This window comes from Vulpes vulpes, unplaced genomic scaffold (assembly GCF_048418805.1).
Source record: "Vulpes vulpes isolate BD-2025 unplaced genomic scaffold, VulVul3 u000000667, whole genome shotgun sequence".
NCBI classification, from domain to species: domain Eukaryota; kingdom Metazoa; phylum Chordata; class Mammalia; order Carnivora; family Canidae; genus Vulpes; species Vulpes vulpes.
The window spans coordinates 192,236-217,598 of NW_027325819.1; the positions used below are offsets into that span (position 1 = coordinate 192,236).

The 25,363-nt window shown below is 39.7% G+C and overlaps 1 protein-coding gene and 1 pseudogene across 2 annotated transcripts in view; one reads left to right on the forward strand and one right to left on the reverse strand.

Moving 5' to 3' along the window:
* DGKK (diacylglycerol kinase kappa) overlaps positions 1–25,363 on the forward strand; it is a 172,358-nt gene that overhangs the window by 90,935 nt on the left and 56,060 nt on the right. For both annotated transcript variants that reach the window (XM_072746355.1, XM_072746356.1), the window contains exons 8-11: positions 12,780–12,882; positions 19,898–20,081; positions 20,790–20,898; positions 21,641–21,780. In XM_072746355.1, coding sequence (XP_072602456.1) covers positions 12,780–12,882; positions 19,898–20,081; positions 20,790–20,898; positions 21,641–21,780 — 536 coding nt within the window. The remainder of the gene's footprint in view (positions 1–12,779; positions 12,883–19,897; positions 20,082–20,789; positions 20,899–21,640; positions 21,781–25,363) is intronic.
* Positions 15,766–15,934, reverse strand: LOC112907311 (U2 spliceosomal RNA; annotated as a pseudogene).

The following is a 25,363-nucleotide window of genomic DNA, read 5'->3' on the forward strand; positions in this document are numbered from 1 at the left end:
AAAATCTTTGGGATGCAGCAAAAGCTGTTCCAAGAGGGAAGATTATAATAATTTAGGCTTTCCTAAAAAATAAAAAACCCTCAAATAAACAATGTAACTTTACATCTAAAGGATCTAGAAAAGGAACAACCAAATCTGTGATCCAGTAGAAGGAAGAAAATAACAAAGATTATAGCAGAAATGAATGAAATAGAGACTATAAAGCAATGGAAGACATCAATGAAACCAGGAGCTGTTTTTTTTTTTAAAGAACAAAAATGATAACTCTTTAGCCATAGTCATGAAGAAAAAGAGAGAACTTAAATAAATAAATAAAATCAGAGTTGAAGGAGGAGATAACACCATAGAAATACAAAGGATAATAAGAGAATATTATAAGGAATCATATGCCAAAAAATTGGACAACCTAGAAGAAATGGATACATTCCTAGAAACATATAATCTTTCAAAACTGAATCAGAAAGAAAATTTGGAGAGACTGATTACTAGCAATGAAACTGAATCAGTAATCAAAAATTCCCAACAAACAAAAGTTTGGCTTCACCGATGAATTCCTCCAAATATTTACAGAAGAGTTAAAACCTATTCTTCTCAAACTTCCAAAAAGCAGAAGAGGATGTAAAACTTCCAAATTCATTCTATGATGCCAGCATTATCCTGATACCAAAACTAGATAAAGACACACACACACAAAAATTATAGGCCAATATCCCTGATGAACAGAGATACAAAAATCCCCCACAAAATACTATCAAACTGAATCTAAGAATACTACAAAAAAATAATTTGCCATAATCAAGTGTCATTTATTCAAGGGATGCAAATATAGATAGATGATAGCTAGCTAGCTAGCTAGCTAGATAGATAGATAGATAGATAGATAGATAGATATTATAGAAAATAAAGAAATCTTGCCATTTGCAATAACATGGATGGATCTAGAGGGAATAATGCTAACTAAACAAAATAGATCAGTCAAGGGTGACTGGCTCAGTAAGTTATGTGTCCAATTCTTGATTTCAGCTCAGGCTTTGATCTCAGAGTTGGGAGTTCAAGCCCCGTATTGGGCTCCATGCTGGGTGTGGAGCCTACTTTAAAAAAAAAAAAAAGTCATACAGAGAAAGACAAATACCATGTGATTTCCAATATGTGGAATTTTTTAAACAAAGCAAATGAACAAACAAATAAAATGACAAACAGTCTCTTAAATACAGAGAGCAAACGAGTGGTTGCCAGAGCAGAGGTGGGTGGGGGTATGGGTGAAATACATGAAGGGGATTAAGAGTATACTTTTCTTAATGAGCTCTGAATAATGTATAAAATTGTTGAATCATTATATTGTACACCTGAAACTAATATAACATTGTATGTTAATTATGCTTTAATTTTAAAAAATCCTATGTGATCTGTAAAAGCAGTTCTGGGAGGGAGACTGATAGTGATAAAAACCAGAATAAATAAGAAAAATCTCAAAGGAACAACCTAACTTTACACTTCAAAGAAGTAAAGAACAAGTGAAGCCCAAGCTTAGTAAAAGTAAGGAAATAGCTAAGATCAGAACAGCAATAAATGAAATTGATAATAAAAAGACAATAGATCATTGAAGCTGGGGTGATTCTTTTAAAAGGTAAAGAAAACTGACAAGCCTTTAGCTATACTCACCCTGAAAACAAAGAAAGGTCTCAAATAAATAAAATCAGAAATGAATGAGGTGTTACAACTGATATCACAGAAATAAAAAGGATCATAAGGGACTACCACGATCAATTGTACACCAACAAATTGGAAACCTAGAAGAAATGGATAAATTACTAGAAACATAAAACCACAAGGACTGAATCATAAAGAAATAGAAAATATGAACAGACAGATTACTGTTCATTTTCCACAGTAGTACATTTTCTAGATACGTCTTGTAGACTTCAAAAAAAAAAAAAGTACTGGAAAGGAAGCTCTCATTCAAAGGCAATTTATCTTAAGATACTGTAAACGATACTAATGTTTTGTCCATTTGAAATATGTAAGTTGTGCTATAACAATCATCCTGTCAAGTGTAACCGCTGTCCACATAGTTGAACTTCTGGGATCAAGAAAGTATATTTAACAATTTAAATGGGAATCAATTTCCCATCATAACCGGTGGGGCACATCTAACTCAACTGTGAAAAGACACATCACACAATCACCTTACTGCTGATATCATGGCTTGGGTTCTCTGCCTTCTCCCCTTCTCCTCCTGCTGGCTCCCTCCCTCCCTCCACCCATGCCTCTGTCCCGGCAACAGCCCTCCAGCTTGGGGTGGCTTGCTAGAATACATGTGAAGGTTTCAGGTCGCAGCCTGTTGGACTACTGCTGGGTGTGGAAGGGTGCTCCAGCTGCACCCCTGGTTTCTTTTTTAAAGTCTTAAATGGTGCCCTTCCCCCCTCCAAGCTATCATCCTTTCTCCACTTCCCATGACCACCCTCAGGCAAAGCATGGATTGTAACCCCCCCTGCTCCCCTCTGAAATTGGCCTTTGGTGAGGAATTCAGGGCTTTCCCCATATCTTCTTCCCCACCTTAATCGAGGGGTGCTGCTTATTCCTTCCTCCTCAAGTCCCTTTTTGCACCATCACCACCCAATACTTCCTTGCTTTGGCCAAAAGCCATCAGGTAAGGTTGGAAAGAGTCTCTGACTTTCCTCATTTAGTTTGGAACCACATTTACTCACTCTCCACCAGCCTGGGAATGAATATTGGGTCCTCAGCCCTGCCACCCTCTGCTGTCATCATCAGCTGATGCCGTTTTTTATCTCAGGTTTTGATAAAGTGAAAGGAACAGTCACCGGGGTACTCAGACCTGCCAGCTCTCAAGGTGCTTGGTGGTAAAACTTGGAGAAAGGCCACAGAAGACACTTGTAAGCACACACGATACCTCTGAATGATTGTTTTCTTTTCCTGTAATTGCTTTTGCTTTTAACAATTGAAGAAGTTTTAAACAGGGTTCTCATGTAGTCATCTTACAATCCATTTGGGTCTAGTTTGGAATCTGACAACCAGAACAAAAAGAACCTTGGATTTGGTGCATTCTTTGGTTTTGGTGCTGCTGCATCTCGTGGTCCTCAGCAGGGATCGAGAAAGAACTCAGTGTGCACAGCAGATCCCCAAAATTGGTGGGCTTGACTTCCTGGCAAATTGCTACATTTTTCCATTTTTCTGTTCAGGGCCACTAAATGCTGAGATGTGGATACATACCGAAATAAAAGTGATTCATTGTGTTCTAAAAAAAAAAAAAAAAGAATCACAATAGACCCTGAATACTCAACACAATCTTGAGAAAGGAAGAAAGCAGGAGGCATCACACTCCACAACTTAAAACTATATTACAAAGTCATAGTAATCAAAACAGTATAGTATTGGTATAAAGACAGGCAAATAGATCAATGGAACAAAAGAAAGAGCACAGAAATAAACCCATAAATATCTGGTTAATTGATGTATGGCAAAGGAGCCATGAATATACAATGGTGAAAGGAATCTCTTCAGTAAATTGTGCTGGAAAAGTGGATATCCACATGCAAAAAGAATGAAACTGCACCAATATTTTATACACTCAGAAAAGAACTCAAATGGATTCAAGACTTGAATATAAGACCTGAAATGTAAAACTCCTAGAAGAAAACATAGGTGGTAAGTTTCTTGATATCAGGCATGTTATGGATTTTTTGGATTTGACACCAAAAGCAAAGGCAACAGTGGAAAAACATAAACAAGTGAGACTACTTAAAAGCTTCTGCAAAGGAGGAGTTAAGATGACGGAGAAGCAGGGGGATCCTCAGCTTGCTTTATCCCTCAAACACAGCTAGATAAATATCAAGTCATTCTGAACTCTCAAGAAATCAATCTGAGGACTGAAAGAGCAAAACTGCACAAGTAGAGGTAGCAAATGGCCACATCATGGCAAGTAGGAGCTCCAGAGAGTTATTGTGTGGGAGAAAGGAACTGAAGGTGCTGCAAAGGAGAGGGAGCCCTGATAATAGAGAGAGGAGCAAGAGAGAAAGAGAGACAGAGAAAGAGTGTAAGCATGTGGTGGTTACACAAGAAAAACTCTTTCCCAAAACCATTGACTGGGAAAAGAAGAGGGGCTGAACACTGCAAGTTTTTTAAGTGGCAGAGCACAAAATCTGAAGCTTTGTAGTTCCACACCATCACCAGCATCATGCCTGGTAGGCTTGGCAGTGCTCCAGTGGAGGAGGGCAGGGATCTGAGAGTGGGCAGCATGGTCTGAGGACACCCTAGGTCACGCAGTGAGAAATAGTTCCCCTCCTTGGAGTGCATTTGGGAGTGTGGCACGACCTCTTCAGGGACAAAAGATCCAGTCGGCACCATTGTTACTGGCATGGAAAAGAGACACCAGCTGAGGGCAGCAATCCTTGGTGCTGGGTTTTGGCTGCACCGTACCATAAACTCCCAACCACTGTGCAGTTGCACAACCAATTTCCTGGACAAAACGGCACTGGCCACAGTGCAGGAAGACCATCCCAAGAGGATCAGCGAAGATCGGTGTCACGCAGATCTCTGAAATTTGGAGATCTGAAATCCAGCAGAATGCCTGAGATAAAACACAAGAGTACTGTGCAACCTGGCAGGCAGACAGCCTAGATGCAGACAGGGTGAAGGCAGGGATCTGGTGGAAGTGGGGGACACAAGAGGGGTGATTGTTTGCTCTTCTATGAGGGCTTCCTGAAGAGTGGTGGGTGGGAATTCCCCACTCCAGGTAGGAAAGAGCAGGGTGAGGCCATTTCCCCCCCTGCCCATCAGCACTGAATAACCTCAGTGAGCAACACAGCGCCACCCAGTGGAGGCTGGAGCCACTTACAACAAACCTTGCCCCCCTGCGCTCTGCAGGTGTATCTTAACTAGGGCAAGTCTGCCTGAGAATCAGTGCAGTAAGCTCCCCCTACCCCACCCCCAGAAGACCAGCACAAATTCACATGTACCAAGTCTACTGATCATAGAATGCTGCACAGATTCAGCTCTAAGGGAAATAGGATCTAGTTTGTGTGTGTGTGTGTGTGTGTGTGTGTGTGTGTGTGTTTTATCTAGCTTCTTTTAACAAGCAGACCAAAACACATGTAGGATCTAGCTTCCTTTTTTTTCTTGGACTTCTTCTTAATATCCATTACTCTCAAGAGCAAGAAGATAATAGACTTTCCTAACAAAAAATGGTGACCCAGACAAAATGACAAGATGGTATTCACCCCGAAAGAAAGAATAGGAAGAAGTCACACCCAGGGATTTAATCAATTACAGATACAAGTAAGATGTCTGAACTAGGACTTAAAACAATAACCATAAGGATACTGGCTGGACTTGAGAAAAGTATAGAAGAAACTAGAGAATCCCTTACTACAGAGATAAAATAACTAAAAACTAGCCAGGCCAAATTAAATAATGCTATTTAATTTAACTGAGATGCAAAACTGACTGAATGCAATGATAATGAGGATAGATGAAGCAGAGGAACAAATCAGTGTTATAGAAGATAAAATTATGGAAAATAATTAAGTTGAAAAAAGAGAGAAAGAAAAAAAAAGAGGGAAAGAAAGGTATTAGATCATGAATGTAGACCTAGAGAACTCAGTGACTCCTTAAAATGTAATAAAGTTCATATCATAGGAGTCCCAGAAGAAGAGAAAGGAAATGGAGCAGAAGGTTTATTTGAGCAAATTATAGCTGAAAACTTCCCTAATCTAGGAAAGGAAACAGATATCAAAATCCAAAAAGCACACAAAGTTCCCATTAAATAAAACAAAACCTGGCCATCACCAAGACATATATTCAGATTCACAAAATACACAGACAAATAAAGAATCCTGATAGCAGCAAGGGAAAAAAGTCTTTAACATACAAGGGAAGACAGATTAGTTCATGGCAGATCAGTTCGCAGAAACTTAGCAGGCCAGAAGACAGTGGCAGGATATATTCAACATGCTAAATGGCAAAAATATGCAGGCAGAATACTTTACCCAGCAAGGCTGTCATTCAGAATAGAAAGAGAGATAAAGGGTTACCTAGACAAACAAAAACTAAAGGAGTTTGTGACCACTAAACAAGCCTTGCAAGAAATATTAAAGGAGACTCTGAGTAGAGAAACAAAAAAAGACTAAAAGCAACAAAGATTAGAAAGGAACAGACCATCACCAGAAACACCAACTTTACAGGTAACACAACAGTATTAAATCCATATCTATCAATAGTCACTCTGAATATAAATGGACTAAATGTTCCAATCAAAAGACATAAGGCATCAGAATGAATAAAAAACAAGACTCATATATACACTGTCTATAAGAGATTAATTTTAGACCCAAAGACACCTGCAGATTGAAAGTAAGGGGATGGAGAACCATCTATCATCTATCATCTATCATCTATCATCTAATGGCCATCAAAAGAAAGCCAGAGTGGCCATACTTATATCAGACAAATGAGACTTTAAACCAAACTGTAACAAGATATGAAAAAGGGGGCATTTTATCATAATTAAGGGGTCTATTCATCAAGAATATCTAACAATTGTAAATATTTATGCCCCCAACTTGGGAGGGGACCTTAACACCCCATTTACAGTAATGGATAGATCATCTAAGCAGAAAATCAATAAGGAAACAATGGCTTTGAATGACACACTGGATCAGATGGACTTAGCAGCTTTATCCAGAACATTTCATCCTAAACCAGCAGAATACACATTCTTTTTGAGTGGACATGGAACATTCTCCACAGTAGATCACATACTGAGTCACAAATCAACCCTCAACAAGTACAAAAAGACTGAGGCCATACCATGTATATTTTCTGATCACAATGCTATGAAACTTTAAGCCAACCACAAGAAAAAATTTGGAAAGACCACAAATAAATGGAGATTAAAGAACATACTACCAAAGTATAAATGAGTTAGCCAGGAAATTAAAGAAGGAATTTAAAAAACACATAGAAGCAAATGAAAATGAAAACAACAGTCCAGAACCTACAGAACCTTTGGGATGCAGCAAAGGCAGTCCTAAAAGGGAAGTATATTGCAATACAGGCCTACCTGAAAAAGCAAGAAAAGTCTCAAATACACAACCTAATCTTACGTCTAAAGGAAGTAAAAAAGGAATCACAAATAAAGCTTAAAGCCAGCAAAAGAAGGGAAATAATAAAGATTAGAGCAGAAATATATATTATAGAAACAAACAAAAATTAGAACAGATCAATGAAACTAAGAACTGGTTCTTTGAAAGAATTCATAAAAGTGATAAGCCCCCAGCCAGATATAACCCAAAGAAAAGAGAAAGGACTCAAATAAATGAAACCATGAAGGAAAGAGGAGACCACAACCAATGCCACAGAAATACAAATAATAATAATAGACTATTATAAAAAACTATATGACAACAAACTGGGAAATTTGGAAGAAATGGACAAATTCCTACAAACGTATAAACTACCAAAACTGAAACAGGATGAGATAGAAAATTTAAATAGACCCCCAACCAGCAAAGAAATTGAACAGTAATAAAAAATCTCCCAACAAACAAACATCGAGGGCCAGATGGCTTCCCAGGGGAATCCTATGAGACATTTATTTTTTAAAAATATTTTTAAAGAATCTATTTATTTACTTGAGAGAGAGTGAGCAAGAGAGAGAAAGGATGACCAGGGGTGGGCAGATGGAGAAGCACACTCCCCTGCTGAGCAGGGAGCATGACATGGTCTCAATCCCAGAACCCTGAGATCATGACCTGAGCTGAAGGTGGACACTTAACCAACTGAGCCACCCAGGCAGCCAGGCACCCTTCTACCAGACATTGAAAGTAGAGTTAATACCTTTCCTTCTCAAATGGATTCAAAAAACAGAAATGGAAGGAAAATTTCCAAACTCCTTCTATGAAGCCAGCATTATCTTGATCCCAAAACCAGGCAAAAACCCTATTAAAAAGGAGAATTTCAGACCAATATCCCTGATAAACATTGATGCAAAAACTCTCAAGAAGATACTAGCAAATCAAACCCAACAGTACATTAAAATAATAATTCACCACAATCAAGACGGATTTATTCCTAGGCTGCAGGGGTGGTTCAATATCTGCAAATCAATCAACGTGATACACCACATTAATAAAAGAAAGCATAAAAATCATATGATCCTCTCAATACATCCAGAAAAAGCATTTGACAAAATATAGCATCCATTCTTGATCAAAATCCTCAATAAAGTAGGGATAGATGGAACATATCTCAACATCATAAGCACCTTATAGGAAAGACAGCCAATATCATCCTCAATGGTGAAAAACTGAAAGCTTTTCCTCTACAGTCAGGAACAAGACAGGGATGTCCACTTTCACAATTACAATTTAGTATATTACTGGAAGTCTTAACTTCAGCAATCAATTAATAAAAAGAGATAAAAGGCATCCAAATCAGCAAGGAAGAAGTCAAACTTTCATTATTTGCTGATGACATGATACTCTATGTAGAAAACCTGAAAGACTCCACCAAAAAAAATTACTAGAGCTAACACATGAATTCAGCAAACTTGCAGGATATGAATTCAATGTATAGAATCTGTTTCATTTCTATACAACAATAATGAAGTAGTAGAAAAAGAAACCAGGGATTTGATCCAATTTACAATTGCACCAAAAACAATAAGATACCTAGAAATAAACCTAACAAAAGAGGTAAAAGATATGTACTCTGAAAACTATAGAACACTTATGAAAGCAATTGAAGAACACACAGAAAAATAGAAAAACATTCCATGCTCATCAATTAGAAGAACATTGTTAAAATGTCTATACTACCTAAAGCAATCTACATATTTAATGCAACCCCTATCAAAATGCCAATAGCATTTTTCACAGAGCTAGAACACATCCTAAAATTTGTACAAAACCACAAAAGACCCCAAAGAGCCAAAGCAATCTTGAAAAAGAAAAGCAAATTTGAAGGCATCATGATTCCAAACTTCAAGCTATATTACAAAGCTATAGTCATCAAGACAGTATGGTACTGGCCCAAAAACAGACACATGGGTCAGTGGAACAAAACAGAGAACCCAGAAATGGACCCACAATTATATGATCAACTAATCTTCAACAAATCAGGAAAGAATATCCAATGGAAAAAGAGTCTCTTCAATAAATAAATGATGCTTATTGAAAACTGGACAGCAACATGCAGAAGAATGAAATTGGATCACTTTCTTATACCATACACAAAAATAAACCAAAAATGGATGCAAGACGTAAATGTGAGACAATAAACCATCAAAATGCTAGAAGAGAATACAGGCAATAACCTCTTTGACCTCGATTGGAGCAATATCTTACTAGACACATTGCTAGAGGCAAGGGAAACAAAAGCAAAAAATGAACTATTGGGACTTCGTCAAGTTAAAAAGCTTCTTCACAGTGAGGGAAACAATCACCATAACTAAAAGGCAGCCTACAGAATGGGAAAAGATATTTGCAAATGGCACATCTGTAAATGGGTTAGTATACAAAATATATAAAAAACTTATTAAACTCAACTCCCAGAAAATAAATAATCCAGTTAAGAAATGGGCAGAAAACATGGATAGACATGTTTCCAAAAAAGACATACACATGCCTAATAGACACATGAAGAGATGCTAAATATCACTTATCATTAGGGAAGTACAAATCCAAACAATGATGAGATACCACCTCACACCTGTCAGAATGGCTAAAATCAATAACACAAGAAACAGCAGATGTTGGTGAGGATGTGCAGAAAGGGGAACCCTCTTACACTGTTGGTGGGAATCCAAACTGGTGCAGCCACTCTGGAAAACAGTATGGAGGTTCCTCAAAAAGTTACAAATAGATTTACCCTACAACCTAGAAATTATACTACTAGGTATTTACCCAAAGGATACAAGTACAGATTTTAAGGGTATTTGCACCCTGATGTTTATAGCAGCATTACCAACAATCGCCAGATTATGGAAAGAGCTCAAATATCCATCGACTGGTGAATCGATAAAGAAGAAGTGTCATATATATACAAAGGAATACTATTCAGCCATCGAAAATAATAAACTCTTACCATTTGCAATGATGTGGATGGAGCTAGAGATATTCTGCTAAGAGAAATAAGTCAGAAAAAGACAAATACCATATGATTTCACTAACATGTGAAATTTAGGAAACAAAGCAGATGAACACATGGTCAGGGAAAAGAAGCGAGAGGGAAGCAAACCATAAAAGTCTCTAAATAGTAGAGAAGAAACTGAAGTTTGATGGAGGGATGTGGGTGGGGGATGGGTTAAATGGGTGATGGGTATTAAGGAAGGCACTTGTTATGATGAGCACTGGGAGTTATATGTAATTGATGAATCACTAAATTCTACTCCTGAAACCAATATTACACTATATTTTAACTAACTAGAATTTAAATAGAAATTTGGGAAAAATAATACAAAACTTCTGCAAAGCAAAGGAAGCCATCAACAAAAGAAAAAGGCAACCAACTGAATGGGAGAAAATATTTGTAAACCATAGATATAATAAGAGGTAAATATCCAACATAAAGAAATTATACAACTCAATAGCAAAAAGCAAACAAACAATCCAATTAGAAAACAGGAGAGGATCTGAATAGATATTTTTCTAAGGAAGACATATAGATGAACAACAGGTATATGAAAAGGTATTCAATATCACTGATCATCAGGGAAATGCAACTCAAATCACAATGACATATTACCTCACACTTGTTAAAATAGCTTATCAAAAAGAGAAGAAATAAATATTGAAGAGGATTTATTATCAAAAAGAGAAGAAATAAATATTGAAGAGGATTTGAAGAAAAGGAAACTTTAATGCACTGTTGGTAGGAATGTAAATTGGTGCAGCCACTATGGAAAACAGTACAGAGTTTCCTTTAAAAATTACAAATAGAACTACTGTTTGATCTAGCAATTCCACTTCTGTGTATTTATGTGAAAAAAATGAGAACACTGACTCAAAAAGATATAGGTACACCCATATTCAATACAGCATTATTTACAATAATCAAGATATGGAAACAAACTAAATGTCCACTGATGGATGAATGGATAAAGAAAACGTGCTAGATGTATATGCAATGGAATATTATTTTGCCCTAAAAATGAATGAAATCTTGCCATTTGCAACAACATGGATGGACCTTTTTTGTGTGTAAATTTATTTTTTATTGGTGTTCAATTTGCCAACATATAGAATAACACCCATTGCTCATCCCGTCAGTGCCCACCTCAATGCCCGTCACCCAGTCACCCCCACCCCCCGCCCACCTCCCCTTCCCCCACCCCCAGTTCGTTTCCCAGAGTTAGGAGTCTTTCATGTTCTGTCTCCCTTTCTGATATTTCCCACTCATTTTTTCTCCTTCCCCCTTTATTCCCTTTCACTATTTTTTATATTCCCCAAATGAATGAGACCATATAATGTTTGTCCTTCTCCGATTGACTTATTTCACTCAGCATGATACCCTCCAGTTATGGATGGACCTTAAAAGCATTATGCTACATAAAATGAGTCAGGCAGAGAATGAGCAATACTATATGATCTCATTTATATATGGAATCTTTGAAAAATGAGGTCATAGATACAGAGAAGGGGAAGATGGGTAAAATAGGTAAAGGTGGTCAAAAGAAATGTTGGGAAATATCAGGAAGGGAGACAGAACATAAAGACTCCTAACTCTGGGAAACGAACTAGGGGTGGTGGAAGGGGAGGAGGGCGGGTGTTGGAGGGGAATGGGTGACGGGCACTGAGGCGGACACTTGACGGGATAAGCACTGGGTGTTTTTCTGTATGTTGGTAAATTGAACACCAATAAAAATTAATTAAAAAAAAGATATAAACTTCCAATTCTAAAATAAATAAGTCATCAGGATATAATGAATAGCGTGGTGACTATATCTAATAATAGTGTTTTGCCTATTTGTAAGTTGCTAAGAGTGTAGACCTTAAAATTTCTTATCACAAGAAAATATATAATTATGTATGGTGACAGATATTAACTACACTTATTGTGGTGATCATTTTGCAATATATAAAAATATCAAACATTATGTTGTACACCTGCAACTAATTATATATCAATTAAAAAAAACTCTGGTTGTCCTCTGGCTCTCTTTTAACTGCTCTTGCATAATGAAGCCAGGTTCATGTCCTCTAGGAACTGTGTAATTGTCTAGGAAGTGGTACTTAAAAATATCAGAAATTTGAGAAATATGACCACTTATGTGGAAGGCAACAGTATCTCAGCTGTGCCACTTCCCAATTTTTTGATCTTGAGCAAGACTCTTCACCTCTCTGATCTTTGGTATCTTCATTTTTAAAATGAACCTAATAATGTGTTCCCTACCATACAAAGTTGTAAGGGTTAAAGTGTAATAGCATATTATCCAGATTAGCACTCTTTAAAATGCAAGTAAGCTCCCTATTCTGTAGGCCATTAAAATTGTGCCCTATGACTAGTGTCTTCTTAATGTCTCTGATGTCTGAAAGCTACCTTTGAAAGAAACAGAGTTCAGAGGCCACCTTCAGGGATAGTGCAGACTGTAGGTGGAAAGAGTGTGCCCAAGTTGAGACAGGGGAATGTGTATGGCACCAAATCTTAGCAAGGGAGATTTTAACATTGGGAACTCAAATCTTGGACTGGAACTCAAGACTAATCAATTGTATCCTTTTATCTCCCCCTTCCTTTTTTTCTCTGTTCTTCTCTTGTCGTTTCAGGTGCATGATGATTGCCAGAGACGGTTTTCCAAGGAATGCTGGTTTGGGAGTCATCGAACATCAGTCATTCCTCCCACTGCCCTTAGCGACCCTAAAGGAGATGGTGAGTACCTAAACTTTAACCTCAGAATATATTTCATTGGGGAGGGAGGGAAGGTGCTAAGACTGGGGAAATTTTTAAATTAAATTATTATTCTCAACCAGTCAAACATTTTGGGGGAGTAGGAATGTGCATATATGTAGAGACAGCTCATGTTTCTTTTGAGACCTTTGGGATAATGACTATTGATGTTCATGGTATATATGTATGTGGGCATGTTCTCTGTAGGCTCTGTCTCAATTGTTTTTGAATTTTCAGAATTGATTCCAACTTTTTCATGACTTTCAGACGTTAGATAATCCATAAAATAAGTTTGCTTGCATACAGGTGGGCAAGGATAAAGTACATAAAGGCCTAGGTTATGTTATTTTTAGAATAGAAACTAACACCAAAGTTGTCTCCAAATCTGAAACTAGCATGGTTATTACCCCAACCTGCCCTGACGAGGATAAGGGAAAATACATAAAGGGCCTAAATATCAAGAAACATAGACCCAAAGGACAACCAAATTAAATCACTAGTCTTCTAGCCTAATGAAAGCTATAGACCCCTTCAGGGATATTTCACTCTTTAGCAATTGCTAATAATACCTTTTTGAGCATACCTCTACTTCCCCACTTTTCCTTTGCTCCTGAGAGACTCTTCTTTTTGCCACTGAACTGTTCATTTGCTTTTCCCATTACTCATTATTAAATAATGGAAGCTGTCAAGATCAAAATCACATATCACAGCTAAAAAGAGCTGACCTATTTTACCAACACTAAGGTATTTAGAAATCTAATATATTTACCAAGTGACACACTACTGTTTCACTAAGCCAGCAGAGAGATACACTGCCCATTAATTTCAGTTTGTGTATGGTTAGCTTCACTCTATATATGGTCAATTTCACTTACTGGAGGGGAAAGTTCAAGCCTTTCCCAGAATGTTTTCATTCATATTTCACTAATATGCTAATTTAGCCATTTCTGACATGTGTGATGTCCACTGGTCGGGAAGTGATTAGTGAACCAGCATTTCATTGACTTAAAAATTATCTCCATATTGATGCTTGCTACCCACTTTGTTGCCAAGGAAGAACTAGCATTAGCTGACAGCAAAGAAAAGAAAGAAAAGTATATGGTTTCCTTAGAGAACAGAAAGAGACAAGGATTCTGTAGTGATTACAACAGAGTTTTAGAACTAGACATAGCACATGTGCACATGTGTGCACATACATATACACACACTCAGAGCCACTCTAGTCTCTTCCAGTTCATTTTCTAACCCTAATACAGATACATCCAGATAGACATTGGTACAGGGAATGAGCCATCCACACAGGTTTCTGCAGGCAAACATACTCACATATTCCCATAATGACCTCCATAGACACAACGCTAACTTCACTCAAGGATGCATGCATATATTATTCTCAGATCTACTCAAATGTTTACTCACATTAAGTCACCTACCAGATAGCAGGAGAGGTGATGAGGTAAATGGCTTGGTAAATAAGAGATGCTTGATTGGTTAGGAGAAGGAAGGGACTAGCAGGAAAATGGGATTGATAGAAGTGAAAGAGTGGCAAGCTAGTCAGCCAAGAAAACTCAAGCTGCTATGAAAGCCAATATAGTCTTGAATCTGACTTTGCTCACCCCAACAGGGAGATCTAGGGAAGATGTCTAAGCAGAATGAAGGAGGCCCACCTCAGCATTCCACCAATCACCCCAAATGGGTAATAAGGGGCTGTAACCTCTTCTTTGTAATTAGCCCAACAGGCTCTGTGCTTCCTATCCTTATGGAAGTTGGGCTTTTTAGTTTGTTTTTCTTATCCTATATCACTTCTTATTCTTGTTATAGATCATCAACTAATGGCATTGCTACTTTCTTTTGCTTTCCAACAATGACATAATATTATTGCTTAGAAGCTACTGAGTTAAGCCATTCTTTTTGTATAATATCTCATTTAATGTCCCATTTAATGTATATTTTTGAGCCTTTCCTTCTAGTCATCTGCAATCTTGATCCAATTGAATCTCAATCTCACTTTCTTTCAATAACAGTTGTACTCAGGTGCATTATGAAGGTTAGATGAACTGACGTTTGTTAGAGATGGTTTTAAAATACAGGAAGGGGATCAGTAAGCCATCCTTACGCTAATTTAACACCCTTTAGTGATATGAACTGAACAAATTTGAGAGAGACTATAGGCTCCCTGTTTTGGGGCACTGTGGTTGTATTAATGCAGCTCAAAGAAGCATAAGCATGAGGTTTTTTGTCTTTGTTTTTATTTTTTGAAAGGCTCTTTCAGGATGTTGAGTCATCTGGAGTTTAAAGTCAACTAAATCCTCTAAGCCCTTTTCATACTTTATGCTGCCAGATGAAGTTCCTATTGTCTTATTCTGGTATGATTTATGTCCTTGAGCCTAAAATCCAAGCTTCACATTTATCCCCTTTTCATCTTGTTGACTTTGACCCGTCTGACCCTTGAGGTTATTTTTCAGTCTTGATTCTGTCATCCAATGGTTCTCCCTCCAGTTTTGAGCTCTTCAAAGTTGAGAAGCCAGACTTCTATGTTTTCATTTGAATTGTTGATTAAAATTACTAAGTAGTACAGGGAACTCCCTTACAGTTAACATCAGCCTATTCAAAAGCAATTTTGTGGGCACACTTACCTGGTTATGAATCTGCCTAACATTGCTACATTCCAGCCCATGATGCCACACAATTTTGTCACCTTGGTCACAAGATACTCTTGGCAAATTTGGCTTTGCTCAAATTCAGATGTTCTCTAACTCTGGAGGAAATGTTAGACAGGGCTGCTCTTGTCTTCTCCTAGGAATAGCTTTCTACCAGCACTGCTTCCCTTTGTCTTCCCATCCGTGACCAAATTAGGTTTGACACTGAAGTTTGAGTTTGAGTGAATTATAGCATTTTCTCTTTATCTCAGTTTTCCACCCCCATCCTGGATTATTTTATTCATCATTGGAACATGATGCTTTTGCACATAGGGAGAAATGAACACCCAGAAAAGTTACTACACTTGATCTTAGCCAAAAGGCTGAGAAGCGATACATCCAGAGAAGTTAAGATGTTTGCTATAGGTTAGTGAATAAATCTGGAGGGCAACCAGCTGTGGTACACAGCTGCATTCTGTTGTAGAAGTATACTGCAGAAGGCAGCCCACACTCCAAGCTGCCAAATGATTTCAGTTACAACCTCATGGCTATTTAATCTATAGATAACAATAACATAATTATTTTTCCTATTTCTTAATTTAATTCTTGACTAGTTAATATATTCACATAGCTCAAATTTTTTAAAAAATAGAAATATATAAGCACATAATATTTAATAAAAAAACTTACTATCCTTACTCTCAATCTTCTCAATCTCCAATAGCCCCACCCCATCCCCACTCACAGAAAGTTGACTACTGCCATTAGTTTATTGAATAGTTTCCAGTATTTCTTCCTGTATATACTAGTGAATATAAACATATATTCTTATCCCTCCCCTTTTTAATACTATACGCATTCCTCTGGATGTTGCTTTTTTTCTCCTTCATAGTATATTTTGGAGATCTTTTTGCATCAACAAAAGGTTGCTCCTCATTTCTTTTTACAGCTACAAGATATCCCATTATATGGACACATACCATAATTTATTTGACAAGTCCTTTATTGGTGGATATTTTGGTAGTTTTCAGTCTTCTGTTATAACAACACTCAATGAACAATCTAATACAGGTCATTTTACATATACATCTATAGGAAAAATTCCCAGAAGTGTAACTACTGGGTCATAATACATAGACATTTGTAATTTTCATAGATGCTGTCAAATTGCTGCCCATAGGGCTTGTGTCACTGACTGAGAGTTCATATTTTCCATGTCTTCCTCAATCAAGTGTATCATCTATTTTTTTATTTTTGCTAATCTTCTGAATTAAAAAAAATGGTACAATAGCCTAGTTTTAATTAGTATCTTTCTTATTTATGGGTGAGTTTGGTCATCTTTTCACTTTTAAGAAACAATTTATATTTCCTTTTCTCATCATTGTAACACATAGCCCATTTTAATCTCAACACTAGGAAACAAGTTAGTTTTTTGAAGGCTCACTTTGCAGATAAGGAAATGGAGGCCCAAACAGCTCATGGTAGTTAGTCTCATTGCCACTGTTGCCTCACCTTTAGAGACTGACTAACCCATCGTGTTAAAAATCATTGGGCATAAACAGGTCTATTCTAGGACCCCTGAAAGGAGAGTCCTTACTTCTAAGCACAGCTCACACTTCCACTAGATGTTAGCATGAACCTGTTTCCATAAATCCTTTCATTGGAGTACATACCCAAAGTCACATGATCACCTACAGAGTATAAGCAGGAGATTGCTGAATAAAGAAAAGAAGCACTGAGCAGAATCAGGTTCTCAAATAAAGGGGAGGTAAACCTGAGGCCAGGTTATGAGCTGGGGCTGGCATTGTTGGTTGGTAGGGGAGCAAGCACAAAGAAAGATACTACATTTTTTTAGAGGTGCCTAGGTGGCTCAATCGCTAAGTGTCTGACTCTTGACTTTGGCTTAGGTCATGACCTCTGGGTCATGAGATGGGGCTCCTTGCTGAGTGTGGAGACTACTTAAGATTCTCTCCCTCTCCCTATGCCCCTCCCCCACAGCCATACCCTGTGTGTGTGCACATGTACTCTCTCTCTAAAAAAATTAAATTAACATTAAAAGATACTACCTTTATTGACGATTTTCATCATATATTTTGTGACCTGACCCCTAATGTTTTGTACCATATTAAAACAGTCTCACCCTTATTTTTTAACTGCTTTATCTAACATCTTGTAATTTTATATGGTTCCTGTCATCTCTCTGACCTCATTTCTGCTACTTAACCCCTCACTCACTCCACAACAGTCATGCCATTCTATTCAGTGGGCCTCAGACATCTCAGTCTCCCTTCTCTGGGTCCTAGCCTTATTCTTTCTTCTGCCCAAAAAATTCTTTCCCCCTATATCTGTATTGCTCACTTTTTCACTTTGTTCAAGTCTCAAATATCACCTCCCCAGAGAAGCTATCCCTGACTACTCTGTCTAAAATAACACCCCCTTTAGTCTCCATCCCATTTCCCTGACTTCTTTTTCTTCATATCATATTATTTTCTATATTTCTTCATTATGTTGTGCCTCCCACCATTAGAATATAAGTTCCATAGGAGCAGAAACTATTTCTATCTTGCCCACCACTGTTTTCTCAAAACATAAGAAGGACAAGCACAGAGAATGCCCTCAATACATATTTGTTGAATGAATAAATGAATGAATGAATGTCTTAACTACCATTGCATCAACATATTACCTTTTGTAAAACAACTGTTTTTTAATTTTTTTGTATATTTTTTCATTGGAGTTCAATTTGCCAACATATAGTATAACAGGGTACTTCCTTTGGATGTGTTCAGGAAGGGTAACTATTTCCAAGCTATGCTACTGAAGGGAATAACAGATTCCCCTTATAGCTGTGAGTCCTAGCGAGCCCTGAAAATTTGGTGCCTGGCTGGCTGACCAGCTTAGGATGCCTTCAAGTTCTCCTGGCTAGGGGTCCCTGGGTGGCTCAGCAGTTTGGCGCCTGCCTTCGGCCCAGTGCGTGATCCTGGAGTCCTGGGATCGAGTCCCACATCAGGTTCCCTGCATGGAGCCTGCTTCTTCCTCTGCTTGTGTCTCTGCCTCTGTGTGTGTGTGTGTGTGTGTGTGTGTGTGTCTCATGAATAAATAAATAAAATATTTTTTTAAAAAAGTTCTCCTGGCCAGTGAGTAGGTATTGGCCCATAGAGGAAGCCTGCTTTAGGTTTTCCAGGCAAAACAGCCATGAAATCTGCTCATGTTAACAGTATCCCTCCAGGCTTCCTTTCACCCAGGTTATAACAAATGGGAAATCTCAACCCACCTCCCTCCCTGTGCCCTGCACCATTCAGGAGTGGGCCACATGCCTTTTGCCTTTTGCATTTATTTTTGCTGGTGTATACCTGGCAAGTCACAAGCTCAGAGTTTAGGGGCTCATGATTTGTCTACCATCTCATAGGGAGCCATTTCTCACTGCCTGTCTCCCTGTCAACAGGCTCTAAGACTTAGCATAAGCTGGCAGGTATGGGCAATTTAGACTGCTATAACTCCACTTTCCCATAGGGAACTTCAGAGTTAGGTATTATTAAAAGCCTCTCTCTTGTTCAGACAATTTCCCTATAGTATTATTTCCCCTGAAAGTTGGTGTGATAACTGGGATTGCTCTGCCAGAGCCTTAGAGGAGTGATTAAACCTCCCTTCTTCCTCCAACATTGATATGTCCTGTCATTAGCTCCTGGCTAAAAGACAGCCCCCCCCAACTCCTTACCTGGTATCTTCTCACTATGGGAACTGAGCTATCCCAGGCAAAGAGAGGATTAATTGGTACTCTGATCCTCCTCTCGGGCTCTCAACCCTCTCCTTCTTTCCCCTTTCTCCCCTTTCCCCTTTCCCCTTTCTCCTTTCCCCACAGTGTTTTATTAATCCTTTGTTGTAGCACTAATTTCTTTAATTTTTGTGTTCTAACATACTATTATATATGAGTCTATTCCCCCAGCTTGAGAGCAGAAGCTATATCCCTACAGTTTCTAGCATGATGACTGGCATGTAGTAATTACTCAACAAATGTTGTTTGCCTGGCAACAGCTGGGCAGACATTAAATGAAAGCACCCTTTGGTTTGTGTTCTGAATTTCCCTCTGCTTCTCAGTCTCAGGAGACTGGAGCATAAGGAAACTCTGAGAGTTGTTGGATATATCTTTTGCCTTGTTTGTGGTGATTATATCACATATATCTAAACTCATTAAATTGTATACATTAAATATGTGCAGTTCTTTGTATATCAGTTATACCTCAATAAAGCTGTTTTTAAAAAGTCTTTGCAAAATGTGATATCAAGTCATGTCTTGTTTCCATCTCAACGGCCCCTTTCTTTTTTCTCCTTTCCTTTTTGTTGCGTGCATATATCAGGCCAATTAGTAGTATCTTCAGACTTCTGGAACCTTGATTGGTCATCAGCCTGTTCATGTCCCCTTCTCATCTTCATCAACTCCAAAAGTGGCGATCACCAAGGGATCGTCTTCCTCCGAAAATTCAAACAATACCTTAACCCATCTCAAGTTTTTGACCTGTCAAAGGGTGGACCTGAAGCCGGGTAAGCATGGGCTAAGGGATATAGTTGGGTGTATAGAAGAGACTCTTCGCTCTATACATTCTAGACTAAGATAGGTTTCCTGGAATCCATTCTAGTACCTGGGAAGGAAAGATATATTTTTTCAAGTCAGGACATGGGCACATAACTTTAGAGCATTTGGGGTTGTCTAGTTGGAGGACTTTTAGCCCTATCCCAGAAGTCTCTTCAAGCCCATGTCCTGCTCTCAGATTTGTTCCACCTTTCCTGGTTGGAAGAAGTCTAACTTTGTCTCTTGACCTCAGAGGAAGAGGCAAATGGATGTTGCTGTTTACCTTTCCTGTCCCTCATTCTTTACTGGGGCCAAATAAACATATCTCCACTCTAGGCCTGTTTTACTTAGGGAGCATCTGGCTGTTCAGCTCTGGTTTCTTCTGTGAAGCCACTGGCCACTGTGCAAGGCATTCTTCTTGGGGCTTATCAGGTGGGTATAGCTAGGTTACTAGTAGCTTCCAGAGCAAGGTTAAGCATACAAGAGGGTGCAATGAAGCAAGGCCTCATCTCCAGGATTGCCTGTGATGATGGGTACAGAGAGATAGGAGTTAAGTGAAAGAAGGCAGTTAGCCTGTTAGCAGGATGCAAAAGCAGTAGTCCTTAGCTCCTGATACAGTATAGCAGAGTTGTAAAACTTAGCAGTTCACAAAATGACTCCTTTTCCCCTCTTTCTTTCAGCCTATGCATGTTCAAGAATTTTGCTCGTTTTCGCATTGTAGTTTGTGGTGGAGATGGCAGTGTGAGCTGGGTCTTATCTCTGATCGATGCCTTTGGATTACATGAAAGGGTAAGTTCCTAGCTGACTCAATTTAGCCATTGCTAGAGAGACTGGGGGTATGGAACTGCTCATCCCCAAAAGTCCCTGGTCTTCACTCTCCTTATCTATATCACACATGTTTTCTAGTGGTTTCATAGTCAATCTGACAAACAGATTCTCAATCTAAGCTTTCTCACCTAAACCATTTTCTGTGGGAAGGAGAAATGAGGTAGTTAGCAGAAGGGATGAGCAGTGCTTTACTCCTCAGGCCCCAGAGTAAAGATTTGAAGGGGAGGAGAGCAGCCAAAAAAGAAGTGGCTTCGGACCACATTCAAGCCCCAATTTCCTTCTCCTCCTAAGGCCATTGAATTTCTTCTCTGAGTCCCAAGAGTAGCAAAAACTTACCTCTCCCTTTCCTCTCGCTAGACAGCTCCATACTCTTCTGACTCTAGTAGCTTTGTCTCCCAAGGCACCTTTTCTCCTTGGCCAAGCCTTGTTAGAAATTTGTGGCTATACTTCTCTATCATAAGCATGGCTATAAATTATTGGCATATTCCAACTTTCCCCTTTACTGAGTAGGTTCTATATTGCCAAGAGTGATGTCAAACTTCTTAAGAAAAAGTTCACTCAGCATCAGATATCTTCCTATTACACTTCCTAAAATCAAAAGTCTCTTATTACTACTTGCTTTGAGACAATCTTTCCCAAGGTTCTTTTATGGGTGGATCTTGGTAGGATTCTCTGAAAAAGGTGCCTGGTTTTGTTTTTGTAGTGTCAGTTGGCAGTCATCCCACTTGGAACCGGCAATGATCTGGCCCGCGTCCTAGGCTGGGGTGCATTCTGGAACAAAAACAAGTCACCTGTGACCATCCTCAACAAAGTGGAGCAGGCTAGTGTGAGGATTCTAGACCGGTGAGTGGCTGAAATATCAGGTCATTGTACCTATTCTAGTCCCATATCAGTTACTCTCAGTTACATAATCTCAACCATGAATGTTCTAACCTCCCGCACAGAGCCTCATTTCCTCTCTGGCTTCAGTGCAGGGCAGCTTGGGAAGGCCTTGTCTATGAAGAAGTCTGGGTCTACCATGTATCCTTTGGACATCACTAAAGCCCCTCTTCAAACTTAAAAGATCCTAAACCAGGAGCCCCACAAATAAATTTTAAAGGTTCTGTGAACCTCCTTCAAATTGCAGTTAATTATCTATGTAAGCATATTTTTTCTTGGGAGTGTTTCTATATTTCTATTCTATTCTAGAATAGTATGGAAACTATTCTGTAGCTTCATCAGTTTTTCAAAGAAATTTTTTAAAAATAGGGTTCAAAAACACTTGGCATAGATTGTCTCTGCTCTAGAGAAGAATGAGTATTACCGAGGAGGGGCAAGATGGCGGCAGAGTAGGGTCTCCAAGTCACTTGTCCTCAACAAATTACCTAGAAAACATTCAAATCATCCTGAAAATCTACAAATTCGGCCTGAGATTTAAAGAGAGACCAGCTGGAACGCTACAGTGAGAAGAGTCCGCGCTTCTATCAAGGTAGGAAGACGGGGAAAAAGAAATAAAGACACAAAAGGCCTCCAAGGGGGAGGGGCCCCGCGAGGAGCCGGGCTGAGGCCGGGGCGAGTGTCCCCAGGACAGGTGAGCCCCGTCCCGGAGGAGCAGGAGCTGCACCGACCTTCCCGGGGGAAAGGCCTCCCGGGGAATTGGAGCAGGATCCCCAGAAAGGCGGGGATGCCCTCGGGCTCCCTGGGACAGTAACAGAGGAACTGCGCCCCGGAGAGTGCGCCGAGCTCCCTAAGGGCTGCAGCGCTCGGCGGGACCCGGAGCAGCTCGGAGGGGCTCGGGCGGCGGCTCCACGGAGGGGGCTGCGTGGCCCCGGGAACAGCTCAGCGGCGGCGGCTCGGGCGGAGGAAGAAGCTCCGCGGAGGGGGCGGCGCGACTCCGGGAACAGCTCGGAGGGGCTCGGGCGGCGGCTCCGCGGAGGAGGCTGCACCGCCGGGAGCGCGAATCCAACAGCGCAGGCCCCGGAGCACAGGGCGCCAGGACACAGCCCAGGATCCGGCCTCCCCCCGGGACAGGCAGAGGCCGGGAGGGCCCAGGACAGCGAGGACGCTCCTGCCTGGAACTGAGCAGATCAGCGGCCCCGCCTGGGAGCCTCCAGGCCCTGCAGACGGAGAGCCCCGGAGCTACTGCGGGGGCTGACTTCAGGGTCCCAGAGCTGCCCCCGCCACTGTGGCTTCCTCCCGGGGCCTCACGGGGTGAACAACCCCCACTGAGCCCTGCACCAGGCAGGGGCAGAGCAGCTCCCCCAAGTGCTAACACCTGAGAATCAGCACAGCAGGCCCCTCCCCCAGAAGACCAGCTAGAGGGACAAGTTCCAAGGGAAGTCAAGGGACTTAAAGAACACAGAATCGGAAGATACTCCCCCGTGTTTTTTTTGTTTTGTTTTGTTTTTTTGTTTTGTGCTTTTTTTTTTTCTTTTCTCTCTTTCTTCTTGATTTCTGATTGCGTCCCCCACCCCCCTTTTTTTTCTTTTTTCTCCTTTCTTTCTTTTTCTTCTCTTTTCCCCCCCTTTTTTTTCTTCTTTCTCTTTTTTCTTTTTCTCTTTTCTTTCCTTCTCTCTCTTTTTCTCCTTTTCCCAATACAACTTGTTTTTGGCCACTCTGCACTGAGCAAAATGACTAGAAGGAAAACCTCACCTCAAAAAAAAGAATCAGAAACAGCCCTCTCTCCCACAGAGTTACAAAATATGGATTACAATTCAATGTCAGAAAGCCAATTCAGAAGCACTATTATACAGCTACTGGTGGCTCTAGAAAAAACCATAAAGGACTCAAGAGACTTCATGACTGCAGAATTGAGATCCAATCAGGCAGAAATTAAAAATCAATTAAATGAGATACAATCCAAGCTAGAAGTCCTAACGACGAGGCTTGACGAGGTGGAAGAACGAGTGAGTGACATAGAAGACAAGCTGATGGCAAAGAGGGAAACTGAGGAAAAAAGAGACAGGCAATTAAAAGACCATGAGGATAGATTAAGGGAAATAAATGACAGCCTGAGGAAGAAAAACCTACGTTTAATTGGGGTTCCCGAGGGCGCCGAAAGGGACAGAGGGCCAGAATATGTATTTGAACAAATCCTAGCTGAAAACTTTCCGAATCTGGGAAGGGAAAGAGGCATTCAGATCCAGGAAATAGAGAGATCCCCCCCTAAAATCAACAAAACCCGATCAACACCTCGACATTTAATAGTGAAGCTTGCAAATTCCAAAGATAAGGAGAAGATCCTTAAAGCAGCAAGAGAAAAAAAGTCCCTGACTTTTATGGGGAGGAATATTAGGGTAACAGCAGACCTCTCCACAGAGACCTGGCAGGCCAGAAAGGGCTGGCAGGATATATTCAGGGTCCTAAATGAGAAGAACATGCAACCAAGAATACTCTATCCAGCAAGGCTTTCATTCAAAATGGAAGGAGAGATAAAGAGCTTCCAAGACAGGCAGGAACTGAAAGAATATGTAACCTCCAAACCAGCTCTGCAAGAAATTTTAAGGGGGACTCTTAAAATTCCCCTTTAAGAAGAAGTTCAGTGGAACAATCCACAAAAACAAGGACTGAATAGATATGATGACACTAAACTCATATCTATCAATAGTAACTCTGAACGTGAATGGGCTTAATGACCCCATCAAAAGACGCAGGTTTTCAGACTGGATTAAAAAGCAGGACCCATCTATTTGCTGTCTACAAGAGACTCATTTTAGACAGAAGGACACCTACAACCTGAAAATAAAAGGTTGGAGAACCATTTACCATTCAAATGGTCCTCAAAAGAAAGCAGGGGTAGCCATCCTTATATCAGATAAATTAAAATTTACCCTGAAGACTATAGTGAGAGATGAAGAGGGACACTATCTCATACTCAAAGGATCTATCCAACAAGAAGACTTAACAATTCTCAATATATATGCCCCAAATGTGGGAGCTGCCAAATATTTAAACCAATTAATAACCAAACTGAAGAAATACTTTGATAATAATACACTTATACTTGGTGATTTCAATCTAGCTCTTTCTATACTAGATAGGTCTTCTAAGCACAACATATCCAAAGAAACGAGAGCTTTAAATGATACACTGGACCAGATGGATTTCACAGATATCTACAGAACTTTACATCCAAACTCAACTGAATACACATTCTTCTCAAGTGCACATGGAACTTTCTCCAGAATAGACCACATACTGGGTCACAAATCGGGTCTGAACCGATACCAAAAGATCGGGATAGTCCCCTGTATATTCTCAGACCATAATGCCTTGAAATTAGAACTTAATCACAACAAGAAGTTTGGAAGGACCACAAACACATGGAGGTTAAGGACCATCCTGCTAAAAGATGAAAAGGTCAACCAGGAAATTAAGGAAGAATTGAGAAGATTCATGGAAACTAATGAGAATGAAGATACAACCGTTCAAAATCTTTGGGACGCAG